This window comes from Tupaia chinensis, unplaced genomic scaffold, assembly GCF_000334495.1.
Source record: "Tupaia chinensis unplaced genomic scaffold, TupChi_1.0 Scaffold000126_2, whole genome shotgun sequence".
NCBI lineage: Eukaryota > Metazoa > Chordata > Mammalia > Scandentia > Tupaiidae > Tupaia > Tupaia belangeri.
Window position 1 is genome coordinate 1,802,672 of NW_006159594.1, and position 19,599 is coordinate 1,822,270.

Below are 19,599 nucleotides of genomic sequence, written 5' to 3' on the forward strand. Positions count from 1 at the left end.
GGGTTGTCGGTGGGGGGGGGGGGGGGGGGGGGGCCCCCAGCCTCTCCCCGGGCTGGGGCGGAGGGGTCAATGGCAGCCTTCTTCATCTTATGAAGGTGGGAGACAGAATTGTAATGAACCAAGAGGATATTCTTCTGGGTGAAAGACTCCTTACACACAGTGCACTTATAGGGCCGGGCAGGGTCAAGAAACTTATCCAGGGCAAAGTTGGTGGTCTTCCGATAGGTCAGAGGGTGACGAGAGTCTGTGGGAGCTGGCTCTGCAGAGCGGGGCTCCCCAGCGTTGCCCTCTTCCTCCTCAGCCATGGTGGGTGGAGGAACTACTTCCTCAGCATGGACATCAGGCTCAGGCCGAGGGACTGGAGATGAGGCTGGAGAGGGGGGTTGGTCAGGGCTTCCAGAAAGCTTGTCTGGGGCCTCAGCTGAGGCCAAGGGAGGCTCAGGAAGAGGATCCGGACTGGCTTCTGGGGTCATGTTAGGGCCTTCTAGGGAAGAGAAGAGGGCACAATTAGCAGGGAGCCTTCAGTATGCCGGTCTCCACCACTCAGTTTCTGGGCCATTGGTCCAGTCCTCCGTTGTCTCCAGCTCTTCTTAGCCCACGAAGCCCAGGCCCCCTTTCTTACCTGTTGCCTGGTTGCTGCTCGGTGCAGGCACTGGCCCAGGAGTGGGCGCTTCTGGGCCATCCTCCAGAGGGCTTAGCGTGGGCCCGGGTAGCACTTTGGTGGTCAAGGTCATCTCTACGGTTGTGGCCTGAATGGGGACAGTCCTAGGGTTCACCACCACCTCTTAGCCCTGTGCTGCTCCTGGCCTGTCTGCTCTGCGCCTGCGCCATGTCCCCTTCTCACGGACCTAGCTCCCTTCCAGACAAGCCTCCCGCCTAACTGCACTGTCCCTGCAGGCCAGAGGGCCTGGCTGCTGCCTCTCTAATCTGGCTCCCTCTTTCCCCAGGCTGAAAGCCATCCTTCCTTGAGGCTGGCTGTCCCTGGCAGGCCTGTGCCTACTGTTAACCAACTCCTCTCAGGATTTAATGGAAGTGAAAGAAAGGCTTGGTTTTCTTGTCCCTGAGTAGGGGAAGCTCGACAAGCTCAGTTCTGACAATCTCTTGTCTCCCGAATCCAATCTCACATCTGTAAAATGCTGCTGCTTTCACCAGCACCGTCCTCACACACAGTTCCCTGGATGTCCCTGCCTCTTCCCCCCCAGCCTGGACTCACCACGAGCAGCAGCTTCTCAACGCACTCGGGCACCACGTTGTGGAGGTGGCTAAGGTGGAAGTGCAGGGCCGGCCGGCCCACCAGCTGCTCCTGGCACAGCGGGCACCTGTATTTGGGCTGCACTGCATGCTGGGAGAGTGCATGAGCCCTCACCTGGTCAGCCTCTGGGCTCAAGAAGCTGCAGTATGGACAGCAGTATACCTGGGGACACACACAGGTGGTAGAGGGGTGTCAGGAAAGGGTGGGGGGTCCTCTGGATTCCTAATGCAGCAGTGTCCCCTGCTCCCAATTTAGGGGAGCAAGCGGGATAGGAAGGCATCACAGAAGACCCAGTCCCAGAGAGAAGAGGAAAGAGCCAGCTTGTGGGACTTGGGCAGGGACCGAGGCCCGGCCGGGCCCTCTCCCTCCGTCCCGCCTTTCTCTATGTTGCCTTGGGGTGTCTTTCCCTGTCTCTTCTCTCCTACTCCATGCCACAGCCCCACCCACAGATGGTCCTGTACCTGCCACCACTCTGCCTGTGCCTTCTTAGTGAACAGCTCCACTTTCCCCACCCACTCTGCTCCAAGGTCCCTGAACTGTCACCTGAAGAGGCCCTACCAGAAGCGGGCTTATTCTCCCTCAGGCTCAACAGCTCTCACTTTCTTTTCCTTCCCTCCCCCCTGCCCCCCTTCTTATTGTAAACAAACTCAATAGCTCCCCCAGTGGCCCAGGAAGATTCTGGCTGGGCCCTCTAAGCACATCTGCACCCACCCAGCCCTCCAGAGGGGTGGGACCATGAGCCCATGCTGTCACCTGACTGCCTGACCTGTCCGCCTGCTGCCTGAGATCGGACTAGTCTTCCTGGCTCATTTCTCTCCTGTCCTCTGTGCTATTTTCAGGGAAGGGATGGCCCTAAAGAGAATCCTCCCCTAATGCACCTAGGCCTTGGAGCAGACAGTTGCAGGAGGGCACAGGAGCTGGGAGGCAGAGAAGCGGAGGGCTCGGGCCGCTACACAGTAACTGCATATTGCAGTCCAGTCTGGAGAGCTGTGAGGGGCAGGACGGCATCTCGGGACCAGAGGCTGCGGTCCCCACAGAATCCACACTGACAGGCCACAGAGCTAAGTACTAAGTCCTGCCGAGGTCTGAATCCACGGACTTAGAGATTGTGTTGCCATGGTGAGTCATCTGGCTGGCACCTTTACCCTTGAGAAGAGGGTGCCAGGACAGTTCCATCCATGCTCAGAGCTTTTGTGGGGTTGGGACGTCTGTGTAGTGGCTGTTCCTGACAGGGGACTCGAGCTGGGCAGTGGCTGCCTTGCCTTTGTGCTTTTGCCTGCCTTCTTCACTTATTTCCTACCTCTCTTCCTCCATCTACCTCCAGTCGTTCCTGCCTTCAGTGCAGCTCCTCTCTTCACCTCGCCCTTGCATTCCTGTCACCCCTTCCTTCTATTCCCTGCACAATCTGCCCCTCGGGACACCTCCTCCATATGGTACCAAACATATATAATGGACCTAGGTGGAGAGGCTTTTCTTTTTTTCTGTTTTTTTTTTTTTAATATAAAATTGTTTTGAGAGGGTTTTGCTATAGGGTGTATGCGCTCGCCAGAAAGAGAGACAGAAAGCGAAAAATCACCCCCCAAGGGGGATGGCCATACCGCAATCCCTTCTCTTCTCGGGATCTTAGGCACACACACATGCCCAGTGTGAGTTTAAGCCACTGGGTCTGGAACTTGAACCCTGGTCAACTACATGGGAGTCCAGCGACATAGCCATTATGCCAATTGCTGGTCCCTTTTTTTGAAGAAACAGGTTCTCACTGTTTTTGCCAGACTGGCCTTGAACTCTGGATCCTCCTGCCTCAGTCTCCCGAGTAGCTGGGATTATAGGCATACACCACCGCGCCTGGCTTAGGTGTTACTCCTTAAACATGACACTGAGGGAAGTAAGTCACGACCGACAAAGGAGGTCTGCCTTTAGAATACAAGCAGATCTCAGTGAAGCCCGACCCCGCCTCAGCTCCTCCCCGTTAGCCCAGTCCTGACCGTGGTCTGGCCGGCACTGTCTCTGGAAGGGTCGGTCTTGATCTCTGCCTCTTCAGGAGCTGTGGATGAAAGGACAGGAGATTAGGGGCTCTGACAACCGGCCTTGTTTCTCTCACACACACACCCCCCTACAGTGGTATCAGAGGGCTTCTAGGACAGGGAGTTGGGTTCCAGGTTAGCAGGATGGCCAGGTTCAGGTCCTCAGAGAGGATGTACATGCTCAGCCATCAGTGCTTGGCCTCCCTTCCTTCTGATGAACCCTTCCGTTGGTTTTGCCCCTCCAACACAGGAGGCCTCAGTGGGCTCCTGGATGACTGCAGGTTCCCACAAGCACTTCGGCGTGTATGAGGCCTGGGCAGGGCAGGGGAGACAGACAAGGTGAGCGACTCACCCAGTTCTGTCTTGTGCTGGGCATCTTTCTCAGGGGTGGGCAGCTCTGCTAAGGGTATGGCAGGAGCCTTTCCTGTGTAGGATGGGGAGAGTCAGTTTAAAGACGTGAAGCATCAGGGAGAGGAGGCCCAGGGTGGAGGAAGCCAGACAAGCAGTGGAGAAATGGACGGCTGAGTCAGCGGGCAAGAGAGAAGGCAAAACCACTAAGAAATACCCATAGAGTGAGTACAGAAACCAATGTCGGGGGGACCAGCAGTTAGCGTAATGGCTATGTCACTGGACTCCCACGTAGTCGACCGCAGTTCGCGTCCCAGACCTGGTGGCTTAAACTCACATCGGGCGCGTGTGCATGCATGCCCAAGATCCCGAGAGGAGAATGGAGGAGAAGGGATTGCGGCGTGGCCATCCCCCCTGGGGGGTGATTTCTTGCTTTCTGTCTCTCTGTCTCTCTCTGTCTGGTGAGTGCAAGCACCCTATAGCTAAACAAACAAACAAACAAACAAACAAAGTGTCAGAATGATTCCAGTCGCCACAATGATTTTTGTTGTTTTCTTTTTCTTTTTGTTTGTTTGTTTTAGGTTTTTGCCATAGGGCACATGAGCTCACCTGAGGGGAGACAGAGACATAGGGAGAGAAAGTGAGAAATCACCCCCTGGGGGTATGGCCACACTGTAGTCCCTTTTCCTCCATTCTCCTCCGGGGATTTGGGGCACACGCGCACATGCATCCGGCATGATTTTCTTTTTTAAATAATTATTTATTTAATTTTATTTATCCATTCATTTATTTTAATTTGACAGAGAGAGAGAGAGAGAGAGAGGGGAAGTGAAACCGTGGTCGGCCATGTGGGAGTGTCCAGCGCCTTAACCACCATGCCACCTGCTGGTCCCAGCCGGCATGATTTTCAAGCTGCCAGGTCCGGGACTCAAACCACAGTCGACCATGTGGGAGTCCAGTGCCTTAGCCACCATGCCACCTGCTGGCCCTACCTCCCAACCTTTCATAGAAACAAGTCTAGGAAGAGGAAACAGAAACGACCGACTCAGTTCGCTGCCTTGATGGATCTGGAAGTAGAGAGCCCTAGAAATGCAGTGGGGAACAGGAGGGAGGACAGAGGCGGGATGGAAGCAGCTGCTGCAGCGAGCAGGGGGCTGCAGGGCTGGCTGGGAGAGGAGATTACCACTCAAGTAAGAATTGACAGATGTGTAGGAATTTATTTTCGGTGGCGGCCTAATTAAAGTGTTAAAGTTCCTTAACTCCATTCAGCCCTGCGCCAGGATCGTTAGCTATTGATCTGGGCCCCTCCGGCACTTAACTCCAGCCAGCGTATTGGCAATTCAATTAGCACCAGTCAATGCTGCCTGTTCCTGCTGCCCGTACCCTCACCCTTGCCCACCGCTGGCCTCGACAAAGCCCAGATGCCCATGCCCACCTCTGGCATCCCCTTCCAGGCTCTATTCCGCACCCTCTGGTTCAGTGCGTCTGGCCGGCCGTTCTGGCCTCTGTTGGTACAACCTCAGATGCCTAAGGGGGACGCTAAGCCCAGCCTTAGGGCTGAAGACCTAAGAGACAGGAGGAGGCTGGGAAGCTTGTTGGGAGCCTCTTCCCATCCCTGCTGCCTGTGGGCTGAGCTCGAATCTCCTTCCAAGTCCTTGCCCAGCACGGAGCGGGTTCCTTCTCTTTTTTCCTAGCTATCCTCTCCTTCCTGACCAGCCCGTCTGTCAGCCCCCACACTTGCACTCAGCATTGCTATTCAGAATCACGGGGTGGTCCTCCTCACCCCTGCTCCTGCTCTGTACCTCACCCAGCACAGTCCCAGCCTTCCCTGCCCTCCTCCAGCAGCCTCTTGTTTCCACTCCTGCTCAGCAGCCCCTGGCCTGCCTTCTCACCCCTCACAGCTCCCTCCTAAGGGCAGACCTGTTTTCCCTGCTCATGTCACTGTCATCAGTCTCGCTCCCTGTCCAGCCCTTATTCTCCAGCCTGCCTCCTCCTTCCTTACCAGCAGTCCGGAGCTGCCCGTGGCTGAAGCTCAGGATGCTCTGAAGAGCAGGCAGTCCTTCCTCTGCTGTCGGGCCATTCTGTAGCAGCTGCAGGCGCCTCTGGGCCTGGGCGTCGCGGTGGGCTGGGGCGCGCAGGTGTTGTAGTACAGCCAGGCGCGAGGGGGTCTCCCACGCACACAACAGGCAGCGGTACAGCCCCAGCTCTGTCCCTGCCTCTGCTCCCTCCATTTCCAGCAGAAACTAGAACCATGGGGAGAGGCTGGCTCAGGGCCCGAGGGACATCTCCAGATCTCAGGGGCCTTCTTTGCCTCTCGCCGCGGAGTCTGACTAGCAGCCACCCCCATCCCTTCCATGCCCGTGAGCCCACTATGCCCTCCTATGGCCACCTGAGTATTACTGCTTGTTCGCCCCCACCTCCTCCTCTTCTTCAAACCAATCCTTGACCCCCCCTCCTGATGTGCAAATGGAATCTGGTTCGGTCCTTTTGAACCTGGTGACATGACAGACTGAGCTGACAGGAGGCCTCACTCCACCCCAGACACCAGAGGGGCTGAATAAAGTCCGCTCCACGTCTTCAGAGCCCGCTCTCCTTTGGTCTTTCTCTATGTCTGTCCCAGCGTCTGATTCCTTGGTGCCCACTTTCCTTTTCCTTCATTTCTGTAACCCTGACTTCTCCCCTCACTTCCCTATGGCGATCTCCTCCCCGCATCCCCTCCCTTCCTGGGCCCTTCCCACCCCTGCCTCACCTTGTAGATCTGGCTGTTTTCTTCATGGGCTGCACCCCGGGCGTGCAGCTGCATCTTCTCCTTGCTGTTGGACTCGAAGTCACAGATGTTGCAGCGCAGATGCAGGGGGGACACAGACCCGTAAGGGGCCCCGTCCCCCAGGGGCATGGGAGAGGGGGTGCCCACGGCCCCGCCCCCCTCCCGCAGGTGGGCCGCCAGCTGGTACTTCTGAGCGTGTTTGTCAGTCTTGAGGTGGAGCTGGAAATTGGCCTTGAGCTGGGTGCCGTAGCAGCAGAGCTTGCAGCGGTGGGTGTCCCCTGCCACCTCCTTCCATTCGGCTTCCGGGAGGCTCCGGCCCACACTGCAGTGGTAGAGCAGCAGCTCCAGGCTGTCTGTGCTGAAGGCCTGGCACACCAGGCATCGGAATACCTTCAGGGTCGGGCTGTCATCTGGGGGCGGCGAGGTGGGCAGGCTGTCAGACGAGGAGCCCAGGAGCTGATTTGGAGGCAGGTGGGCATCGGGGGAGAGGCTTCCAGGGGCTGGGGGACAGAGACAGATTGGTGACCCAAGGGTGACATGGGGCAGGGTCCGTTTGCTACATGGAAAGATGGGCGAATGAGTAAGCTAGTGTTCAGGAGTTCGTTACCTAAGTGGGGAGTGCTGGCATTTGTGTGAAAGCAGGGAGCAGAGTGGGCCCATGCACGAGAAGAAGGGGGGAGAGGTGCAGCACCGAGGGAGCTTACCAGGTGTGGCGAACTTGCGGGCAGGTGCTCCAAGGTGGTGGAAGCCATTGAGAAGCAGCTGGGCTTCCAGGGGCTTGTCTGGCCTCAGTCCAGGGCCAGGCAAGGGAGTCTGAGGCTGCCCTAGAGTCTGGGGCCCGAAGTACTGGAAGAGTTCCTGCGGGTTGGGGGCAGCAGCCCCTGGTGGGGGAGGAGGGCCCGTCCCCACCAGCCCAGGTGGCAGGCCCAGAGGCAGTCCCTGGTGCAACATCAGCACGTTCTGCATGTGCTTCTCGGAGGTCATGTGGATGCGCAGGTTGCGGGAGATGTTTGTTTCGTAGCTGCACACCTTGCACTGCCAGGATGATTTGGTCTTGGGCTCTTTGTCCCCAGCAGGGGGTGGGAGCGATGCCTCTGGGGGACTCCCCTGCCCCCCAGGCCCTGCCTGGAAGCCCTGCAGGTTGGCCAGGTGCTTGTCAGACTGCATGTGGATGCTGAGGTTGCCCTTGGTGGTGGTGGAGTAGTTGCAGACGTCGCAGCGGTAGGGCTTGTAGCCGCAGTTGTAGCTCTCGCCCCGCGCAAGGCGGGGGTGGGCGCCCCCGGCGCTGCAGTAGCTGCAGTGACTGTTGCTCTCGGGATGCTTCTCCCTCATGTGCACATCCAGGGTCTGCTGGTACTTGTAGTGCCAGTTGCACTTGGGACACTTGAGCGTCTTGCAGGAGTTCCGAGAGTGTAGCAGGGACATGTGGCTGGACAGGCTGAGGCCCTGGAAGGCTGCAGGGCCTGGGGCATAATCGTCAGCCAGGCGGTAGGACTGGGGTGGGTCGTTGGGGTCCTCAGGGGAGCCCACTGGGACGGGGAGAATGCCCCCCTCCTTGGAGGTGGGTGAGCTTTGGTTGAGTGGGGGGCAGAGCCCTCCATCTTCTTGCCCCTCGGGGAACCAATCTGGCCCTGCCTCGCCTGCTGCTACTGGCGATTCTTTGGCTTGGGTTGGGCTGGGGTCCCAGGTGGCCGGGGTTGTGGGTGGGGAGGGAGAGCTGAGGGCCATGACTTCTTCAGTGGGGAGGACTGGGGCCTGGACTTGGGCCTCAGGGGGGCCATCCGCGGACTGGGCTGCATTCGCCTCCATGTTCACTGTGCTGCTGTTGTCGAGGGGTATTTCAAAAGAGGGACAAGTGGGGAGTTTTGGTTCCAGAAAGCTTATGAGGGCCGTGCAGCCCTCGGCCCCCTCCTGGAGCACGGCTGGGCTGCCCGACAGGCCCCGGTGTTGGGAAGGGGTTAGCTTCACCCCATGAGACTGTGTGTGACCCACAAAGGCCTGGGGCCTGCTGAAACCCAGGCGGCAGAGGAGGCAGAACCAGAACAGTGCCCTGTGGTCTCCCCCCCTGTTCCCCATGGGGCCATCTTTGGGATCTCCGGGTGGGTTCGGAGTCAGCTGGTAGCTCCAGAAGGCTCCATCCCTTCCCTCACAGGTGGCCGGAGATGGCGCTGAGGTATTGTGGGACAGAATTTGGTCAGAAGAGCTAAAGCCTTGGGTTGGATCAAAGCCATGTTGGATGTGAAGGGCAGTGAGGTGTGCAGGGGCTGGGTGGGCAAGTAGGGGCCGGCTGGGCTCTTCCTTGGTGCCTGCCTCACCCCAGGGGAAGCCCTTTGGTAACGGGAGTTCATTGCTGCCTGGCAGGGGCAGGCTGGCCACCAGGTAGGCCTCACCGCCAGATGCGAAGAGTAAGTGGTTGCGTAGGTCCACAGGAGGGAGCCCGTCCTCTTCCTGCTGCTCCTTGTCCTTTTCTACCCCCAGGTCCTTTGGCGGGAAGTGACCACAGCCAGGCTCTTTTGAGGGCTCCGCAATCTCCTTTGGTGGGACGAGGCCACAGCCTGACTCTAGGGGCTGTTCTCCTGGCTCTGAGGGCCTCATGCTCTCAGGGGTGGAGGGGGAAGCAGGGGGATCTTTGGTGACAGGATCAGAGGGGGTGCTGGAGGAGGAGGTGTCCGGAGGCGGGGACGGGGCATTGTGCCCAGGGGAGGGGGTGGTGCCAGCAGTAGAGGCTGAGTTAAGGGTGGCCATGGTTTACGGAGGAGTGCTGGGGGTTCATTTCAGCGTGACAGCCCGTACCCTGCAGGAAAACACAGAGAGCAGTGCTGTGACGCCACAGGGACCCTGGGGGCAGCTGGATCTCTGGGGACTCCAGCCCCATCCTCTTCCCTGAACACCAGGCTCAGATACCCAGTTGCCAACTTGAAGCTTCACTTAGTGTCTAACGGGCTTCTAAACTTAACGTGTCCAAAATCAGAACTCTTTATTGCTCCCTTAAACCTGTTCCTCCCCAACTTCCCTATCTCAAATGTTGGTATCACCATTTATCTAGTGGGTTAGGCCGAACAACCACGTTTTCTCTCGGTCCACCTGTGTCCACTTCCACAGCAACCTCTGAAACGTGTCAGACCCCTCCCTTAACCGTCTTTTCTAGTGTCGTCTTGGCCTAGGCCATTAACGTCTCTTTCCTGAGCTGGTACAGCAGGCTCTGCACTGGCTTCTACTTCCACCACCCCCTACAATCTATTTTTCTCCACCCAGCAGCCAGAATGATCTTTTATTTAGTTCCCAACTATGGAAAATGCCAAACATATATAAAAGTAGACCAAATAACGTGAGAAGCCTCCGTTTGTCCCCATCGTCCAGCTCCAGCAATCATCGGCTCGTGGCCAGTCTTTTTTTTCAACCTTGCCAGGGCGCATATGAGACAGTGAGAGGGAGAGAGCACCACCTGCGGGGGACGGTCATAACGTGACCCCTTCTCCAGCTGTCCCGCATTTCTGGATTGGGGGCATGCATGCACATGCGGCCAAGCATGTTTCTGAAGCCACAGGGTCCAGAACTTGACCTGTGCAGTTGGCCATGTGGAGTTCAGCTGCCTTACCAACACCCATGGCTGGCCCATCACGGCCTATCTTATTTCATGTATATGAAGTATACAGAGGGCAGGAAACTACCTGAATTCCCCATTTCTTTACCTTTCATGTATTGTTTTAAGGCAAATTTCAGGTACCACAGAAAGTCATCTCTTTAACTTGTAAATCATATTATGTTCTGCTTAAAACTTATCAGGGATTTCTCATTGCATTGTGAATAAAATCCAGACTCCTTTCCCAGCTCCTGTTGTCCACCTGCCTCAGAGGTCATCTTAAAACTCTCTGTGCTGGGGGCCAGCAGGTGGCATGGTGGTTAAGGCGCTAGACTCCCATATGGCTGACCACAGTTCAAGTCCCAGACCTGGAGGCTTGCTTTCTCACTTTCCTTCTTTCTCTCTCTCTGGTGAATGTGCCATGCCCTATAGCAAATTTTAAAATAATAATAATGATAAACAAAATTAAATAATTCTCTCTTTTTTTTTTTTTAGAGGTTTTTGCAGGGCATGTACACTCACTAAAAAGACAGAGAGAGAGACAGAGAGACAGAAAGCAAGAAATCACCCCCCAGGGAGGATGGCCACGACACAATCCCTTCTCCTCCATTCTCCTCTCAGGATCTTGGGCACGCACGCACATGCGCCCGGTGTGAAGCCACCGGGTCCGGGACTCAAACTGCAGTTGACGACATGAGAGTCCAGTGACGTAGCCATTACGCCAACTGCTGGTCCCAAAATTAAATGATTCTTTAAAAAATATAAAATGAAATAAAATATGCTCCCTTTAAAATTATTTCATTTGTCAATATTATTTTTTAATTTGCTACAGAGCACACATGCTCACCAGAGAGACAAAGAGTGTGAGAAAGCTGCCTGGTCTGGGACTTAAACCATCATCAGCCACGTGGAAATCCAGCACCTTAACTACCATGCCACCTGCTGGCCACAACAAAATAATTCAGAAAAACGGAGGCCTCTCCACACTGCCTTGCCAGCTGGAAGTGGCTCCAGTCCACTGGCCTTCTTTCTGTTTCTCAACATACGGAGTTCATTCCCACCCCAACTGGCCCTTGTCCAGCTGTTTATTCCACCTGGAAAACTCCTCCACCAGTCTTGGCGGCTCCTTGACACTCAGTTCTGCTGCGACCACCTCCTCCAACCTGCTTCCCTCTCTGAGGGTACTTTCTAACCGGCGCTCACTACCCGATTATTTCCTGGTTCACTTCTCTCCTTCTAGAAGGTAGGTTCTGCGAGAGCAGAGACCAGTCTGCCTTATTCACCGCTCTTATCATCAGCACAGAGAACAACGCCTGCCACGGCTTCCACAAATGTCTTGGAGTGAATGAACTGGGTGCGTCCGGCTGTACGCAGGCACCGTACCGCCCTCCCAGCCTTCTAGCTCCACCTCTGGTCTCCAGCATGTGGAATGTCCCGGTCAGCTGAAAGGCAACAGCTCCTATGTTGCCTCCTCTTTTCCAAAGAAATAACATATCATAATGGGAATAATATTACTAATAGCTGTTAGGGTGTAGATACCAGGGTTGCTATGCTGAATACTTTCCATCAGTTGTCTCATTCAATCTCACGGCAACCTTATTTTACAGATGAGGCAGCCCAGAGAAACAGAGAGGTTAAGTAAGCTACAGATGGTCACACAGCTCCTACGTGGGATCTAGGAGAGGGCTGAGCAGGCACAGAGTATACCCCAAAGCTGTGTCCTGGGCTCCTCCATCCAGCTGGACTGTCCTTCAGTTACAGTACAGACATAACAAGCCTCGAAAGGCTGAGAAATCAGGATTCCTGGGCTGCCTCCAGCTGACTACAGGCACTGAGGCTCACAACTAGTTTTTATCATGGTCTTCGCTCTGACTCACTGCCTCATACTTCTCCAGAGTCCCGTGTGCATCCGCCCCAGCTCCATCGGCAGCTCTCTAATGATTAAACACCTGTGCTCAGACCACACACTTCAGGGATGGGGGAAGTGCGAGGGCCTCTTCCCGTGGGCCAGTCCAACCCTCACCTCTAGGCTCATGGATTGGAATGGGTCCTCAGGCCGGCCTCAATTCCTGCTTCCCTCTCCTCCTGGGGGTCTAGCCAGGCGTGAAGTCAGAGTCATTAAGGAGCGCCGAGTGGGCCGGATTAGCATGCTAATGACATGCAAATCAGCACCTAGGAAAGGGGCGGAGGAGATGGAGAGGTAGGGGAGTTAGAGAACCAGGGAAGTAAAGGAATTGGACTGGGGAGAGCCAGATTTCTAGACAGGCCAAGAAGAGAAGTATTCCTCCCACAGAATCCTCGTCGAAGAAAGGGGGGTAGGTGCGCCGCTGTGTGTGGCCCCGACATTCTGCTGTCATTCCCACAGCTGGGCCGCGGCACCCTGCACTCCCCCCTCTGCTGGGAAGAACGGGGGCAGGCAAGAGGGCCCTCTCCTGAGTCCTGCTGCTGAGGGCTGAACGCGGGAGAGCCCTCTCCCAGCTGACCCACGCAACACAGCCCACCCTGCCTCCTCCCACCGGCTCCTTCCAGGCTCCTAACTCCAGCTCTTGGCACAGTTCAGAGGAGGGCAGGGGGACCTGAACCCGAAATCCTGCAGTAACACCCAAGTTCTCCAGTTTCTGCTTCCCAGGACCAGAAAGACCTAGCCAACTCCTGGCTAGAAACCCAAAGAGCTGGGCTTTCGGCTAGTTCATGGGTGAGACCCAGATAGGGCCAAGGGTAGGTTGGCAGCTATTTAAAATTGCAAATCTTTTCCCCACCTCCCAACCTACCCCTCCTCCTCTCCAGGAAAGAATTTCAATTGCAAATTTATCTCTGCCTCAGTGCATCCCCCATCCCCCTACCACTATACCATTTCCCCCTCCTTTCTTCTCGGTGCTTCTCCCATCACCCACTATTTATTACAAACCTTTAGCTGCAGCAATTATTTTTTCACTTTTCTCTCCCTTTCCCTCCTCCTCCATCTTTTCTTCCTTCCCTCTCTGAATTTCCATGTCCCTTTCTTTGCCCTTCCTACCTTGAACTGGAGACGCCGCAGAAACAGGCCTAAAAGTCATCCCCACCTGCCACCCCAGGCCGAGGTTCTCGTTTGTCCTCAGACCCTTTGCCATTCTTCCCTTTAGTCCCCAGCTCTCCTTTAAGGGCGTCTTCTCTCCCTTAGGACACATCTCGGGTGTGGATAAGGGGAGAAGGCGTCTCCTCAAAGGCACTGGCACTCTAGCCTCTGAAGGAGGGACGGAGGAAGGCTGATCTGTGTGGAGTGGCGGTGGGGGACAGTCCAAAGGAAAGGCCTGGGTAGAGGCAAGGGCTGGGGCCCTCTGCAGAGGCGAGGGGTTAGGGGAGACAGAGCAGGCAGTGGTGGCGGTGTGATTAGAGAGGAGATTGATGTGAAGGGGCGCCACAGACGGCAGAGAGAGTCAATAAAACGAGAGGATCACATTAGAGGCGACAGAGAGAGCTTTAAATTACAAGGCTGCTGCCACCGAGGGGGATGGGAGGAGGGAGGCCTGGAGCCAAGGGAGGGAGGAGAGTTCTGAGGGTTTAGTCATCCCCAGAGATGAATCTTCCAGCTCCAAAATGGTCCTGTCTCCACAGCTCCTTGCTGCCCCTTCCTTCCACCCTCCGCCTTCATGCTTCGTTCCCTCTCAGGGGGAAGGAGGGGAAGAGACGAGAAAGCGGTGGAGGAACAGAAAGGAGCATTTCTTTTTTTCTTTTTGGTTTTGCTCTTTTCCTCCTTCCAGACCCAGGTCTCCGGTTGTTCCTTAGGACAAGAAGAGCAGGTTGCAAAGCTCAGCTAGGGAGGTACTGCCCACAAACGAACAAAACAGTCTCCATTACTCAAGTGCTGATCTCCTCCTCGGGAGGCGGCAGATACAGTCCTTGGAAAAGGGAGACGCTGAGGAGCCGGGGCAGTCAGACATACACCAGCACCTGAGAGCTACTGGACAGAGAGGGTGGACACAGAAAGGCTCGCTTGGGTGTGAAGTTGCAGATACCGAGGTGGCAGCTTGAAAAGGCAGGCGTGGAGATCAAGCGAGATGGGAAAAACACAGACTTAAGACCCAGGGCCCAAGGGGCAAGGGCAAAGGACAGACAGAAGACATGAAGCCCGAGGAAGGAAAGACTGCCCCACACAGGAGCCAGGGCATGTGCTCATGCTGGTAGGAGGACCTGGTGGCCAGGCAGGCCCAGGCACTTCCTCCTGAGCAGAGGGCAAGACCAGGTCTTCCCTGGGCACAGCCCCCTCCCACCTCTGGCCCACTGAGAGAGGGAAAAAACACTACTGCCCTCTAGTGGTGACAGGGGACCATAACCAAGGTGAGGGCAAGGCCGCATGGTGGGGGGACAGACTGGCTTTCTCCTTCCCAATTCCCTTCAAAAAACAAAGCTCCCTTCTGCCGCCTTTCTCCAAACCCAGCTACATGGCAAAGGCTTTTGCAGCAGTCTATCAGAGGGCACCTTCGTATTTGCCTAAAATTTGCATACAACAACTTCCACATCAGAGCCTTCCAAACATTTTGCCTTTTCACTTTTCAAATCGTCCAGTCTATCTGCCTTCCCTTAGAGCCTTCTCTTTTTTCTTTCCTCTCGGAAATTCTTGCCTAAAGCATTGCTGTCTTCCACACTCGCTTTGCCCATACCTCTCTGCCCTTTTTTGTCTCAACTTGTTGCTTTCCAGAGAAGGCAGCCATGGGGAGAAACAGGAAAGATGGTATTGGGTATACACAGCAAATAAACTCTTCTAGGATGAGCTTTATTTATTTACTTTTAAACATCTTTTGAGAGATTTTTGCTATAGGGCATGTGTTCTTGCCAGAGACAGAGACAGACGGAGAAACAAAAAGCAAGAAATCAGCCCCCAGGAAGGATGACCATGCTGCAATCCCTCCTCCTCCATTTCCCTCTCAGGATTTTGGGCGCGCACGCACAGGCACACGCACACGGCCTGAGTTTCAAGCCACTGAGTCCGCAGTTGATCCCATGGGAGTCCAGTGCTTTAACCACTAGACCACCTGCTGGCTCCCAAGCTTTACTTTTGAAGGCAGTGGACAAACATGGGCTGTGGATCCATGATGGCCTACGCTCAGTCCTGACCCCCACCACTTATGCAACCTTGGAAAATTATGGAGCCCCAGTGTCCTTATTTGGGAAAATGCAAATAATGAAAACTTTCTTATCCAGCTGTGAGGACTAAAGTACATATATGGATGCTCTTGACTTACAATGCGGTTACATCTTGATAAACTCATCATTAAGTTGGAAATAGCTAAAGTCCGAGTCGGCAGGTGGTGTGGTGGTTAAGGCACTGGACTCTCACATGGCCAACCACAGTTTGAGTCCTGGATCTGGTGGCTTGCTTTCTCACTTTCCTTTTCTTTCTCTGGTCAAATTTTAAAAAATAAGAAATAAAAATTAAATTAATAAAACAATTCTTTTTTAAAAAAGAAGTAAATATCTGAAGTCAAAAGTGCATTTAACATAGATGCTCCTCGACTTACGAAGAGGTCCCAATTTCTCCTGCACGAAGCCATCTGATGGCTAGCACATCAGCTTTATGCTGGAAAACTGGAAGTGCAACCATTCTAAGTGGGGACCAGCTGTTCCAGGTGTTCAGTGAGGACAGTTCTTTTCCTTCTCTCTTGGCTGTCTCCGCCCATAGAGTGGAGCGAGCTGTTTGCACAGAGGCTGACAATTTTCCTTCTGCTTTGTCCCTTTCTTGACTAGGACTCATCCTCTCATCTCTGCCCTTTTCACCTGAGGACAGACTCTTACGTGGATCGCACTTAAATCTAGTCATCCTGGCAGCAGGGTCCCCTTCTGCCTTGGTTCTTTTAAGGCTGAACCAAGAGATGCTTGTCTCCCAGAGCAGAGAGGGAGCTTAGCCACGCTCACACCAGGACGCGCCCAGAAGCAGCTAATACTTGGGTCAACACTATGATTGCCGCTCCCTGCATTTAAAACTTTGATCTTCACTGTCTCTAAGTCTTACCTTCTATATTTAAAAAGAAAACAAAAACCAGCAATTCCTTTCTTTGTTCTGTTTCAATTTTGTCTTTCCGAGACCTCTGCCTTCCTCTCTCCTATATGTAGGGAGTACTCACTCTACGCGAGGTGAGATTTGTCCCAAAGCTGGAGAGAAAACAAGTGTAGGAGGAAATAAGACAGAGAGAAGCAGGAAAAAAGCAGAGAGACAGCCAAGGCCTAGAAGAGGAACGCAGAAATAGGGGAGAGAGGAAGAGGTAGGGAAGTGAGGGCGATGATCTTGATCTGCACTTGGAAATGTTGAGTCTCTTCCTGGCCTCCCAGCTCTGGCACCACATTGGGCAGGTGGCCAGTCCCCAGGGAGAGGGAGGCAGTGTCTTACACCTTGCAAGATGCTTCAGGTGGGCATGAGGGAATTGGGGGAACTGTGAGGAGAAAAGGGGAGGCTCGGGGGAGAAGCTGGGCACGAGCAGGGAGGAGACAGGAGGAGGAGGGAAGCTGTGGACTGAAAAACTACACCCATGCACATTTGTGTGGATTTGTTGAGGTGTGCTCCAGAGCGCCTGTCACTGGAGAGGCTGAGTGTCCAGGAGCATCTCCCTCAGTGACCGGGGAAGTGTTAGACGTGTGAGGACAGCAGTGTGGAGCTGTCCTGTGTGATCTAGTGCCCGGAGAGGCTCGCGAGGCTCTCAGTTATAACCTTGGGCCCAGACAGCCACATGAAGCCGGCGTGGAGCCCTGTGGTATAAGCACTAAGAGGTGGGGGATCAGAATCAGGGTTCTGTCTGACCCCGAACAGGGAACCTCTGTAGATGACTCAGATCTCCCTTTGATGGGAAGGAAGTCTAGGCAATTCTTCTGTAATTATTAGAAAGGATACCACTGTAAGTGACTATGTTTATAAATAAATCTAGTTCTCTGATTCTATGTAAACCCGTTTGATGTAATGATTCCATTTAAATACTGTTAAAATAATAACCATGAATTTTTTTTTTTTTTGAGAGGTTTTTGCTATAGGGCGCATGCGCTCACCAAAAAGACAGAGAGACCGAGAGACAGAAAGTGAAAAATCACCCCTGAGGGGGGATGGCCATGCTGCAATCCCTTCTCTATTCTCCTCTCGGGATCTTGGGCACACATGCACACGCGCCCAGCGTGAGTTTAAGCCACTGGGTCTGGGACTCGAACTGCGGTCGACTACATGGGAGTCCAGCGACATAGCCATTACACCAACTGCTGGTCCCACCCATGAATTATTATCGGTATAAGATAATAGCCAGCCTCTTTAAGTGGTTCCTATGTGCCAGACACTGCAAGCCCTCCACCATAGCTGATATGAAAATGCAGGTGTTCGTTCTTATTTTACACACATGGCAACAGAGGAGTTACATGATTTAGTTTCTGTTATAGAGCACGTGCACTCACTAGAGAGAGAGAGGGAAAGTGAGGACGCACCCCCCAGGGGGATGGCCACACCACAACCCCTTCTCCTCCAGTCTCCTCTAGGGATTTCGGGCATGCATTCACATGCACCTGGAGATTTTCAGCACCTGGTGATTTTCAGGCTGCCAGGTCCAGGACTCCAACTACACTGTAGGTGATATGGGTTCTAGTCCCTTGACCTCCATACCACCTGCTGGCCTGGAGTTAAGTCATTTTTAAGGTCTCCCACACAGAAAAAAGTAGAGATCAGAATGCAGGTAGCCTGACCCCAGTGCCTCTGCCCTTAGGTTAATTTATAAGCTTCTGAACTCCAGCTGGGGATGCATTTTGAGTGGCATCTTGGAGTATGAGTATTACTCTTGGATGTGTTGCCTGGAGTATATGTGTTCATGCTCCTCTCTGAGCTCAAAGGTGCTAGATATGGCTATCTCCTGGGAATAAAGTGGAACAGGGCCACTGCTTTGTGCAGTTCCAGAGAGAGCCACTGACATCGCATTCTGTGTAGGGACACCGGTCACTAGTGTGTGCGCGCACATGCATGCAGACGGGGAGAGCGAGCAGCAGGGGACACAGATCCAGGTAGGGGTATTTGAATGGAGATGCGTGTACCTACAGTGATGATGTCTCTTAAAGTTGAAAATCTATACATTATGTATCCATATTAACATATGAACTTCATCTTTTTCTTAAAAAGCACAGCCCCCTTTAAAATAAACAAACAAACAAAAAAGCATAGACTCTAGAGACAGACAGAGCCAGAATCAAATTCTAATTCTATTCCTTAGTATGTAAATGACCTCGGGTGGGTTGAGTAAAGCCTCAGGTGAGTTTCTTCACATAAAGAATGGGGACAGTGCCTCACCATGTCCATGATCACTATCGAGATGAGCACTTTAGATCTGGTCAATAAACGGACACAATAATATTCACCCACCTGTCTTATTTCCTGAGTTGGGGGGATATGTATGTTTATTGCTTCTTGGTTGTATGTGTGGGGGGAGGCTGGTGGCCTTGGGGCACCTCTCTGGGGTTAGGGAAGGTGCTCAGTCTCTGCCAGGCTGGGTTTCCCCATGTCCTCTAGTTACACCTGCGTGGGCCCTGGGCGTCCCGGTCAGCAGTGAGGCATCCCATTGGGTGTGCTGCTGTGTGCTGTGTGCTTGGTGGCCCGGCTGGCGCGGGCGTGTTTGGGGTGGTGGTAATTACTGGGATGGCCCAGCCCTAATGAGTGTGATCTCGTTACACTCTCGCTGCCTCTAATGGAGCTAACCTCATTTCACAGCCATTAGAGATGGAGATGAGGCCCCGCCCACGGGCCCCGCCAGCTGCAGCTCGGCAGCCCTAGCCACGTTCTCCCCCTCGGCTCGCCATTTCTCTGTTCCACCTTTCCTTCTCCCTCCTTCTATGGCCCTGCACCTCCGTCCAGGTTTCCCTCTCCAATTCCCATTGTTCCTTCCCCTATCCATCCTTCTACTCCTCTCTCCTATCCCTTCTCTTTTCCCATGTCTCCTTTCTCTCTCCTCTCTTCCACCCCTGGGTCCCTCTCCCGCTCCGTGTCAGCATCTCCTTTTTCTTTCCCCGGGTCTGTTTGTCCTCCACCTTCTCAGTTCTCCATCCTCTTTTCCACACCCTCCCCGCCCTCCCTGGTGCTGTGCCTCCCCTCCCCCACACTGCCCTGTCTGGCCAAAGGACAAATCTCAAGGGGACACCAGCAAAGACAAACAAGGAGCAGTGACTTCATTACCGTCGTTAATTTGCCACTTCAGTTCCTCCCATAAGGGTCAAAGCCAGCACGGCTTGAACTCAGGCCTGATGGCGGCTGGGCCGGCCTGGCTTTTCAGCTTTAGGATCTCACACACAGGACCACTCTTCCTGCCGCCTCCTCGCTGCTGTCCTGCTGTCTCCATCTCCCTGTAGGGGGTCAGGCTCCCTGTTTTCTCTGCAATTTCTCTTCTCCTGAGCGCCCACGGCCCCCTTCCCGGCCCCCTTCCCTTCTCATTTAAACCGCATCTCTGCCTCACCTCCATGTCGAAGTCACTTTTTCCTACCTGATTCTCTGTATTGCTGTCTTACTCTCCATTCCCCCTCCTCCCAGCCCAATCCATCTCCAACCTCTTTCTTGTCCTTTCCTGGCCTTCTCTCTTCCCAACCTCAAGTGCAGCGTCTTTCGCTAAAGCGCCAGGGTTTGTCTGTAAGTTTTCGG

The 19,599-nt window shown here is 54.2% G+C and overlaps 1 protein-coding gene across 1 annotated transcript in view; it reads right to left on the reverse strand.

Moving 5' to 3' along the window:
* The window catches only part of ZFHX2 (zinc finger homeobox 2), a 37,010-nt gene that overhangs the window by 4,937 nt on the left and 12,474 nt on the right, over positions 1-19,599 (reverse strand). The window contains 8 exon segments of the mRNA XM_027770328.1: positions 42-484; positions 623-749; positions 1,214-1,414; positions 3,238-3,296; positions 3,629-3,700; positions 5,627-5,867; positions 6,374-6,891; positions 7,096-9,185. Of these exon segments, the coding sequence (XP_027626129.1) occupies positions 42-484; positions 623-749; positions 1,214-1,414; positions 3,238-3,296; positions 3,629-3,700; positions 5,627-5,867; positions 6,374-6,891; positions 7,096-9,136 (3,702 nt within the window). The 5' untranslated portion in view covers positions 9,137-9,185.